At 42.5% G+C, this 11,442-nt stretch overlaps 1 protein-coding gene across 2 annotated transcripts; it reads right to left on the reverse strand.

Annotated features, from left to right (window-relative positions):
* Window positions 1-2,136: 2,136 nt before the first annotated feature.
* Window positions 2,137-10,890, reverse strand: LOC128407557 (uncharacterized). Of its 2 annotated transcripts, none has more exons than XM_053376059.1 (4): window positions 10,628-10,890; window positions 6,369-6,710; window positions 5,345-5,463; window positions 2,137-3,874 (listed from the first exon to the last, which is right to left on the reverse strand). In XM_053376059.1, exons 1-4 carry the CDS (start codon window positions 10,692-10,694, stop codon window positions 3,764-3,766), a joined length of 639 nt encoding a protein of 212 aa, XP_053232034.1. In that variant the 5' UTR covers window positions 10,695-10,890; the 3' UTR covers window positions 2,137-3,763. The 2 variants fall into 2 exon arrangements, with proteins under 2 accessions (XP_053232034.1, XP_053232035.1); XM_053376060.1 differs by lacking the exon at window positions 10,628-10,890 and adding an exon at window positions 6,803-7,378.
* Between the last annotated feature and the right edge of the window lie 552 nt (window positions 10,891-11,442).

Here is an 11,442-nt window from a genome sequence, read left to right on the forward strand (position 1 = left end):
TGCCATTGCCGTTATAAGAAGACTAGGGAGGTATTCATGGTGAGTTCTAGCGCCATGAAAATAGCACTGTTAAGGGTGCTTTGAATCATAGCTCTGTCCAGGGTAAACGACACTTCCCAGAATTCTTTGGGGGAAGTCATGTGCTTTAAATGTATGGTGTGGATATCACTTAAGCTAATGGCCATCACCACCTCTTCTAAAAGTGCATTGTGCAGATGCTAGTGCTAACAATTGTCCTCTATCCTACGTGACAGATACAGTGAACTATTAATCTATTAATCTTCAAGGGTAATGTAGAATTGTGCAGTGACATCTGGAGCCAGAGAAGCTTAGAATTATAGAATTGTAGAGTTGGAAGGGACCATGAAGGTCATTTACTGGAAAAATGTTGCTATGGTATTATCTAATCTAATGTCTTGTTTTAAAACTATGTTATGTTGGGCTGTTGCTTTTTTACCTTTGTTATTTTTCTTGGCATCTTGACCATGAACTATGTAAAACTTTTCTGTAGCAGGGATGCAATAAAACCAGATAGAGTTCATCATAACACCACACTAAGTGATCATTAGGGTTTGAGGTTCTTTTTACAAGCACATTAAAACAGCAGCCTAGGGGTTGTTTTGAAGCACATGTTTAGAAGGCCTGGGTGAACAAAAAGGTATTCTCTTAGTGCCTGAAATATGCATGTGAGATGTGCACTGCTAATGCTTTCCGCTTCCAGGGATATGAATCCATATCTGGCCACATGGAAACCCACCAAACGATTGAAACCAATTCAGGGGTAACATCAGAGGCCGAGTCTGCAATATGGCATTTCTAACTTGAAGCTCGTGTATCTCGCCATGAATGGAGACTTGAAGAGCTTCAACCATAGGCCTCATGAAGGTGTCCCTGCTATCTTAGGAGAGGCAGGTGGCCTTTTCATTGATGGCACCACAAATGCAGAATGCTCTCCCTTTATCTGCTGCTTACGTCATACACTTATCTGTCCCAGGTGACGACCTTTTTATTTTCCTGAGCTTTTCAGGTGTCATTTCAATCCTGCTAACTGCTTTTTAAATTGTGCAGCTTTCGTTCAATTTACAGTGCTTTTTTTTGCGAATTGTTCCAGGAATGTTACTGATGGGTGTTATAGAAATACTTTAAATAAATAAGCAGTGAGTTACCACACTCTTCACAATCTAGAAACAGAAATGGATTTTTAAAGTATATACTCAGCCAGCCAAATATCACACTGGACTCAGCTAGACTGGTAAAGAAAAAGTGATTTATATGTGTTGCACGTGTGATATAACTTTGTGCCACCAAATGACAACATGGAGTCCCGTTTTTCTCTACCTGTTTTCCCTGTTTAAATTTACAATGGCTTTAAACTGAAATGTTTCTTTGATGTGTCTAGATCCAGCCACTGATTATTATTTTTCTAAACCATCTTACAGTCCAGGTGTCAAAACAACCTTATAAATGTCTCTCAACCACACTGCAGCTGCCCCCCACCAGTCCATTTCCTGAGCAAAAAGAGTGTGCTATAGACGGGAGCATTTGCAGGAAAGTGGGGTCTGTGGTCTTCTCAGTGGCTCTGAACCCAGGAAGCTTGTTTTGCTCAGTGTTGCTCAAGCCTGTCATTAGAGTGCACAGCACCTGCACACCTTGCTAGGCTGTTTGCTCACCAAAAGAGGTGCCACACATAAAGCTCCCATTCTGTGTGCCAACCCCTTCACTTTGCAGAAATTCTAGTGTTCCTAAGATCTGTGAGCTCCAGCTCCGGCCCAGGATGTTTTGCCACCTGAGGCCAAATGCCCTGCCTCCTGTGCCGCTGCTGCTTCTTCCACCATCACCAGGCAGCCTCCAGCACTGCAAAGGAACAGGCAGGACAGGCCTGGCCCACAGTGATCCTTTCAGCCGCTGATGCAGGAGGAAGGGGAACGAAAAGGAGAAAGTCTCCTTTTCCCCCCCTCCCCAACTGCTGCTGCATCCATGCTCCCCTTGTTGACACGGGAGGGGAACAAAGAGTTGGCAGGCAATGCAAGCAGGGCAATGCAAGCCCCTTGTAAGCATTATAAAATACTATGATTTATTTGTTTACCATTTTAAAAAGGATAAATCATTCTCTTTCCTCATAAATGCATTTATTTAGTTATGAAAAGACTGATGACTTCACCCATTACACCAAAACCTGTTCCTACAAATCTTACATTAACCCAGTGTTTGAATAATGGTCGTCATGTATGGGCAGAAACTTTCATCAGTCCATACATTTCCGTGCTTGCCCAGCTATGTCGTTTGTGCCTCCCCCAAGTAAACAGTTCTGCAAGCTTTCCAAGAATCACCGTCGCTCATTCTTTTAACTGGTGTTCCAGTTACCATAGTATTTGCCAGAAGACAGACATGGAGAAAAAAGTACAGGGTATAATAAATCATCTAATCATAAACCAGGTTACCAATAGGCTCTCCAGGTCAAAGTATCATAACATCAGAATTCCAAGGCATGTGTGGAACCTCAGGTGACATCAGTGAGTGGGTTGCAAGAAAGTATAAATAAACAAACTCCTAGGATGACTAGTCCCAGAAGGAGGAGTAGAGAAACCCATGAATATCATGGCAGCTGGAAGACAGTAGGAGGAGAAATCTCATTGAATGGTAAGAACATTTGTTGTACAAGTGTGCACCACATATCTTCTTGTCTTTCTAGGATGTATGGCAACATTAGGAAATGTCAGTGTTGGAATGTAAACCAAAATTGTGCAAGGAGGATATCCTGTGGTGAGAGATGCCTCAAAAAAACACCTTTTGATGGAGATTGATTGAAATGTTTATAGCACATTCTTGATTGAAATATTTATCGCTCATTCTGGCAACAGAGGCCTGAGGAAAGGACCATTGCTTTGTGTGCAGAAGGTCGGAGGTATAATCCCTGGCATCTCCAGGTAGGTCTGTTAAAGACTGCTATCTGAAAACCAGGAAAGACACTACCAGACATAGACAATTCTGAACTAGATGGACCAACGGCCTGACTCAGTAAAAGGTAGCTTCCTAAATTCCTATATACTCATAAACTTAGAAGTCTTGCTAAGCTCACTTTTAATCAGGAATCAAATACACAGTATCAAACCCTGGGAAATTATGTTGTAGGAAACAAAAAATCACAAAGTCAAAAAACCTATGCAAATGTCTAAAAATACAAAATTATTACTTCTTACTATACATTATAATGCTGTCATAATGCTGCAACTCCATCATGACTACAGAACAGCAAGCAAGAAAAAACAACACCCAAGCAGTGGGGGGGGGGCAGCCCGCCCATGTGAGCTGTTTAAAGGAGAGTGGAAGGTTTTGCAGACCACACTCTGAAGTGTGTGAATCACTCCTTAAAAAGAGGGTTTGGAAGAGCTGTGAGGACAGGGATTGGGGTGAGCTGTGAGAGAGTAGGCAAGGGAATGGGTGGTGTGTAAAGTGAAGGGGTTGTTCGGGTGTAAACTGAGAAGCGGGGTTGGCCTGGTGTCGGGAAAGGGGAGGTGGCAAAGGGGTTAGTAGGTAAGCAGGGTGGGTGGTATTCTTGCTAAAAAGTTTAAGTTTAAAGTATTATTTAAATGCCTTTTTCCCAGACAGTGACTTGTGCTTCCTTCAATTATAATAACAATAATTGATCTTGATTCTTAGCAGATTCCAGCTTTGTTATTCATTGTGTACAGTAAATATTGCAGCAGTGGATTTTGCTGAGTCTGAGAATGACGGGATTATTCCATCTGGCAAGAGATCACTTCTAATTATTATACACATTATTCATAGTGTTGCGCCTCAGGCTGCACGTCATGTCTTCATAGACCATATTTTGTGTTTCTGCTGCCTTTCCTTTGTTGCAGCATTTCTTGATCTGTTAAAGGGGGACAAAGCAGGCAGCAATTAATATGCATTGCTCACAAGGATCCATCCCAAAGGGCTGGAGTCAATACTGATAAGGGGAGGGATGGGTAGGCATGTGTTGATCTGATACCCAGTGTGTTGGAAAAAATAGGGTATAGAAAAAGAGAGCTTTGGCCTCTTCTATGCCCAAGCAGTGATACAGATCACTGCTATAACAGCTTGAAGACATCTGTGCCAGTCTGGAGAAGCCTGGTTCAACTGACAAAGACTTTGAAACAACAGCACTAGGCAACTCACACCTAAAAGTAAAGGTAAAGGGACCCATGACCGTTAGGTCCAGTCGTGACCGACTCTGGGGTTGCGGTGCTCGTCTCGCTTTACTGGCCGAGGGAGCTGGCGTACAGCTTCCGGGTCATGTGGCCAGCATGACTAAGCCGCTTCTGGCGAACCAGAACACCTGAAAGTATTTTGCTGCAATTATAATGGAAGCAAAATTTATCACCGGATTGTGATACATTAGCACTTGGAAGCAGGGGCAGTAGGTGTTGCTCCCTAGCTCACTGGGAGGCCAAATACTTTGCTAAATTGCAGAAGGTCCTTGGTCCCATCCTCAGCATCTCCAGGTAGGTTTGGAAAGGACCACCATCTGAAACCCCGGAGAGCTGCTGCCAGCTAGTGTAGGCAAAACTGAACTAGATGGACCAATGGTCTGACTCAGTATAAGGCAGAATGAGTTTGCGGGGGAAACTCAGGAATGCAACAATTTAGGATGAACATTATCTATGTGTTCCGAGATACAGGGCTTCTCCACACTTCCTCTTATCCTGCTGCCTTCCTCTGGGGAAAATCGTGCTAGGAACAAACAGCAATTCAGATTTTCACCAGATTGATGTTTGCTCCAACTGAGAGCTGAAGAGTTGGGTTTCCCTGGGAAAGGAGCAGGCAAGGGGAGAACCACTTGGATCCATGTCTAGAAAGCGTGGATCAAGCAGAAAACTACTCGGAAAAGCCCACGCTGTTGTGGTTGGCATCAATTCTGGGGGGAGAAAAGCTATCATGGGAGCACCTATCTTTTAGGTAAAGTCATCACTGGTATTACTCAGCTTTAATTATTGCAGAAGAAAAGCCATTAGTGTGCTTGTCTATTCTTTTAAATTGGGATAATTCTGCATACTGAGTATGTCAACATGCTTTGATGTAGTTTTGAATCTTCAGTCTATTTCTTTTCTCTTCAGCTCTGAGATTGCATGAGCCCATTCAGTCCTGAAATAACTATGATACTGAGTCCAAGAGACCTTCTCATTCATACAGATCCATGAAGAAGCACGTTATTATGCCAACAATTTAGCAAATTATGGGGAAGGAGAGAGAGATTCTGATGCTATATACTTGGGAATATTTCCTCAGTGATGTGCAAATCTTTTAGGAGGAAGACTGATGGAACTCAGCTAACATAAAGGAAAGTGTTAGTCATACTCACATCTATATGAGATAGGATAAAATATCCCAGTCCAACAAGCAAGAGCAGTGACATGAAGATAAGGATATATGGCACCCAGAGAAATGAAGGACACTCCGTTAGCTTCATAGCTGAGGTCTCTTTAGAGATAGAAAGAGAGGAACATGTTTTGTTACTTTCCATACAAGCCCATGGTGAAGAAGAGCAAATCAGGAACCAATTGCTATGCTGGGGCTGTGGATGTAAGTTTTGCCATTTACAAGTTTTTCTCCAAACTTGCCCTAAGATATAAATGCCTATCATGAACAGAAGAATTAATGTTTGCTTAATTAACATTATCTGTACTGTCCTTAAAGAGTTAAAGGCATCGTCCAGAAGAAGGAGACTCCCTGAATTCTGCCTCATCTCTGTCTCCTGGCCCCCCTCCTCCCCTGTCTCTGAGTTTGGGCTGCCATCTGCCACAGCCTCTTCCTGCTCACTAAACCCTGTTGCTTCTTCAGCTTCTGACACCTCCTTCTCCCAGCCTGCTCCCACTTCTCCCTCTGACCACTCATTGTCCGTCCCGTCCCCCCACCAATCCCCTGCCTCTGAGCCTTCTTCCACTGAGGGTTCCCTTGGGGATTCCCCAGTTGGTGCCTCCCAGCACTCCTCTGCATCCAGCCAGTCCATGACAACTTACTGCACTGATGGTATGAGTTAGTTGTGCATACAGTGGTACCTTGGGTTACATACGCTTCAGGTTACAGACTCCACTAACCCAGAAATAGTACCTCGGGTTAAGAACTTTGCTTCAGGATGAGAACAGAAATTGTGCTCCGGCGGCGCGGCGGCAGCAGGAGGCCCCATTAGCTAAAGTGGTGCTTCAGGTTAAGAACAGTTTCAGGTTAAGAACGGACCTCCAGAACGAATTAAGCACTTAACCCAAGGTACCACTGTATATACATGCACAGACACATTTTGCTAGATACTTGTCTTTCTCTTTGTAGCCAACAAATCGAGCTGCCATTCCCTCTAACTGTTGAAGTAATGATTGTTCCTGACCCACCTTTCACTGCCAAGATGATAGTGCTGAAATTCATTATCCTGGGCTCCTGGTTAATTATCAGGGTGCCACCACACAAATACCCATCACTGTCATTCTTCTTCACATGCTTCAGCATTATCGTCGATGCGTTCTTCAGCTCAAAGTACTCCATGCGATATGCATATTCAGGAGCTTTGGTCATGTATAGACCCTGCTTTTTCACATATAGCACATCCATGGCTTTCACAAGTGTCCGTCTCAAACGCAGCCCCGACATCGCCAGTTGGTCAAACTTGCAAGTAATATTGACAGACTCCCCTTCCTCAGCAGTGATAACTATTAGCTCTGGTTTGTTTTCTGTGACTTAAAGGGGGAAAAAGGGGGAGGGACAGGCATACAGGACAGGTGAGACCCTCAAGATATTGGCTGTATTGCTATGAAATAATGGGACTTACCTATACACTTGCACAACTGACTTCAGTGGGTTTTAAGAAGGATGGATTGCACCAGGTTTCAAATGCTGAAACCAGCAGGAGCTGAGAGTGGATACAATCAATTCACTTTCTGAAATGTTGGAAGCCCTTTCACTCTTGAGTAGGAATGGACAGCACAGTCAATTTCAGTGACTCCCAGTTTCTTAGCTCCCCGGTCTTTAGTTCAGTTTGCCACATTTCTGCGTCATTTGCATTCTTTCAGAAAGCAAGTCCTCATGAAAATACGTCTACATTTTAGGGTGCATTTCTCCTAACAGACATGTTTTTGTATGTTCTTTTCCCCGGCTTGTATATTTCTGCAGTGTATTTTGTTATTTTCCTTAGTGCATGCATTTTAATGCATGTTTTCCTAATAAAGAAATTTCTTCAGAAATATTTTGGTTAGAGAACAGTGTTGCAAAATTTGGAAATGCAAATTCCAAAGGATACCAGTGTTTCAGTTTGTGCACTGTTTTGAGAAGCAAGGCTTCCTTGGGAGATAAAGGGGATACATATTCTTCCAGAATGTGCTACTGCCTCTGGGAATTCAGCACTCACACCGCAACTAGTTCCTGGAGAAATCAGATTTTCCTCATTAGCACCAACATGCTTTTGAGTTTTAGATATGAATGTGCTTGTCTGCAGTTGTCCGTAGCCCCTGAAATATCACTGTTTGCAGGAGACAGATACAGCACAGGGATGTTAATTTTTTTTAAAATAAAAAAATGCTTGTTATTGTTTTAGCATTTTTCTGGGTGCGTGTTCTAATGTTGTGGGCAATGAGTTATCTGCTGCATGTGACCTTTAAGAGAAAATAATGGAGAATTTGAGCAAGAGAACCACCACCACCCCTCCAGAAGAAATGGCTACAACTTGAGATTATCATTTTATTTAGTTTCTTCACCCTGGAAGACTGTCTCTACCATGCATGCACACACATGCACACAGCACTGAAGAATGTCCCTTCCAGTTTTATTTGTTTGCCTGCTTAAAGGTATGAGCATGTTTTCTTTGTCCAGTCTCTCTGTAGTAAGACTGATCCCCCACATGGAAATTTAGGAAGCTTTGTTATACTGAATCAGACCACTGAGACATCTAGTGAAATATTGTCTATATAAGTGTGGTCCAATTTTTCATACTATTTGGGACGCAAGAGTACTTAAGCACAGAACCTGCGGCCCACACACTGAATTAAATTTCCATACCGTGAATTAAAGTGTTCACAATATGTTTAATATCATTTAATATACACAATATATTTAATTAAATATATATAATTAAATACACAATTAATATATTTAATTGATTTAATTATTAAACAAATTTAATGTATGCACTTTTGTTAGCAACCCATGACACAAATGATAATTTTTTAAGATCTTAAGATTATTATTCTTGAATCTGGCAGGAAGGCCACAGGTTGAACCACCTTAGTCTACACCAGGGGTAGTCAACCTTTTTCTACCTACCGCCCACTAATGCATCTTTCTTGATGGTAAAATTTCCTTACCGCCCACCAGTGCTCGATGGAAGGAGGATTCAGCTTGTGCTGTAGAACCCCCTGCTGCCCACCTACAATTCTGAAACACCTGCTAGTGGGGGGTAGGGACTAGCTTGACAACCCCTGGTCTACAATGACTCACAATGACTTTCCAGGGTTTCTTAGCCCTATCTGGAGATGCCAGGGATTCACACTGGCCAATTTCATGCATAATGCCTAGCCATGGTTTGTTTAACAAAGTTAAGCACAGTTGACAAATAAACCATGCATTGTTTCTTTAAAGCTTGTTTTGTTTTACAGCTGCTCTTGCCTTTGTTGATTGGTGAGTGTCTGGAGTGTAGTGGTCAAACAAACCATGGTTTACAAAGCATGCCAAGTTCATATATACCATCAAATCAAGGTTCATAAGCCAACAACAAACCATGGTTTCAGACTGCGGTTTGCTGGCAGTAAGCAAACATAGCCAATCCACCAAAAAGGGTTCACACATAATTCTAAGCCATTAGTAAACCATGGTTTAGTGGTATGTAGAAACCGGAGCACTGTTGCTGCAGTGTTTTCTAAAGACACTCACTTTCATTGCAGAAAACTTACATTTCTCAGCATCTACCCCATAACATTATGTTAATTGGAAAATGCAAAGTTTCTGACAACTGTCATCCACCCACCCTGCCTACCGTCACAGAGAAGCCTACCAGAGCCCATCATCAACCGTATTCAGATACAGCCAAAATCATTTAGTTTAGATAACTTTTTTTGCATAGACATGAGGATCTGCTTTCTGCTGTTTTTATTTGAATATTTGATATCTTTTGCTATCTCCCCCCCCCCCATTGAGAACTCAACATTTATGGAGAGGAAAATTAGGCACGATGAGGACTAGTTCTCAGAGAGCTTTGAGTAGAGTTCAGTATCTTAATCTTTTATATATAAATTTAGCTTAAACCACCATGTAGTCACTAATTCTATTCATACACTCAGGTTTCAAAATTAATAATAGACTTTTAATGTTGCCTGCAGCAGTTTTTTTCTTTTCTGCAGACACAAACAGTGTTTTGTTCACTGGCTGTGCAGCAGGCAGGCAGGCAGGCACGCGCACGCACACACACACTCACTCACACACACACACCCCAAGAAAAAATCCCTGTCAAATGCCATGTTAATTGACCCTAGCTCAGTCATTTGATCTCAAAAGAGGGTCAAACTGCACTTTACCTTCTACACACTTTTCAGAAAGCATTGTAAACTGGCTCCTATTTTGAGAAAAAAGCAGCTATATGACCCTGATCTGGAATCTGATCCACATCAAATCCTGCAACAGCTTACGATCAACACCACCTTTGAGTGCAAAATAGCAGCTGGGGCGGGGTGAGATTTTTTAGTAGGAAATTATTAATATGTAAATTCACTGTAAATGGCATCATGTATGCAGGGAAACATTTGGGCCATGTAGATTATGATTTCCCAAATCCAAAAATCTTCAAAAACGTAAAGATCTCAAAATGGGAATTTCAAATTTGATATACATTTGTTATATAATGTTATTTTTCAAGAGTTCAAAGACATGAGCAGTTTCTCCTTGTATGATTTTAACAGCTATGATGGCTATGTAGGCAAAAGGGAGCCTCTGAAGCAGGGCCAGTCGAATACATTTTCGCACCTGAGGCAAACTACTAAATGGTGTCCCTTTGCCCACCAGAGAAGAAGGGGTGAAGATCTACATCAAGAATGAGGGTGGGGAGAGAAGGATCCACAATGGGATCTCCTGCCCCTGTGAATCCTGCTGCCTTAAGCGATCACTTCACTGGGCTTCATGGGTTAGCCAGCCCTGCTCTGAGTTCACTTCAAGACAACTTGTTTATTGAGCATTCACCTTAATAATTTTTCAAAAAGTTTGCAAGCCAATTGTATTTTTGAGCATTTGTTCTGTTTGTGGAGAGGTTAGAGAACATTGCATCAAGCAAATATTATGCCACACTTACTAGTACATTTCTCCATCACCTTCTTCAGCAAAATGTCTGGAGGTTTGTTTGTTTTTATTAGCAGGGGGGCGCACAAGAGCTCCAAATCAAATTTAATTGCACAACCTGAATTTTCTGGTATGTGACTGAATCCCATCTGAAAATAGCAACAGTCTAGAAACACCCCAAGAAACAGTAGGATGTTATTAGTAGAACCCTAGTTGCAGAAATGGGGAGGGGGAGGACTTTAGGGGGGAAATTAAGGAGGCAACCCCTCCCCTCCCCGCCACAGATACAGATACAATGCAGCAAAGTCAGAAAAAATAGTAATTTTCTTATGCTTACCATCAGAGGCTGATGTTCCATGGGAAAGCACGAAGAGAACATGCATGGCAAGCACCCAACTGGGCATTTTGCAGAATGACTCTCTTAAAACTCTGCAGCAGAACTGGCTTGTCGCTGAAGTGACTGAACTGATTCTGAACTGAAAACACAGCAACCCTGAGGACTGATGTTAACCACAGCACAAGTCACATGGGACATGTTGAGCTTGTAAGTGTGATGGGTATGTGGGTAAGAAAATAAATAGATAATGAAACATTTTCAAGGCTCGGGGTTCAGAATTGTTTGTGCTTTATATGTCTGGAGAGCTGCAAGTCTCATGTTTTTCCGAAGGCAAAGCTTTTGTTCAGGTAGACCAGCACCCAGCCACAACAGTGTATATATTAGATGCTATAGGAAGTAGGGAGGCCAGATGCAAAAGAAGACAGGCTCCCATAGTGCACCTGTTAAGTGTTGTGTAGAAAAGAGGGGTTTCAGCAGGTGTAGCTGGCATAAGCTGTACCTAGTGCAATTCCCTTTTCTACACAGCAGAGCCCTGTTCTCTTTTGCATCTGAAAGGGATGCAGTGAGTTACAAGTAACATACAGTAATTGGGTCCCCCACTAGACACTACCTCAGAGCAGGGTAACATGTGCAGTGCTTGCTCTGCTCTCACCGCCATCTGTTACTGGATCTGCTGTTCTCTTGCATATCTTATAAGATGGAGGAGCTAGAGCTATTTATAATGGATGCCATGTGAGATGGAGTCCGTGCCTCTCTCATGTGGTCAGGCTGGTGCTCCTAGATGTTGTCTCCTTACACTCTCCCCCAACCCAGGA

The sequence above is a fragment of the Podarcis raffonei genome, chromosome 2, assembly GCF_027172205.1.
Source record: "Podarcis raffonei isolate rPodRaf1 chromosome 2, rPodRaf1.pri, whole genome shotgun sequence".
NCBI lineage: Eukaryota > Metazoa > Chordata > Lepidosauria > Squamata > Lacertidae > Podarcis > Podarcis raffonei.

Excerpts from the sequence above, each read along its gene's own strand:
- LOC128407557 (XM_053376059.1), bottom strand. The coding sequence starts at position 10,694 with ATGCCCAGTTGGGTGCTTGCCATGCATGTTCTCTTCGTGCTTTCCCAT. Across the intron at positions 6,711-10,627 it reads TGGAACATCAGCCTCTGATG|TCACAGAAAACAAACCAGAG; the intron begins GTAAGCATAAGA and ends TCCCCCTTTAAG. Across the intron at positions 5,464-6,368 it reads TATCATCTTGGCAGTGAAAG|AGACCTCAGCTATGAAGCTA; the intron begins GTGGGTCAGGAA and ends CTATCTCTAAAG.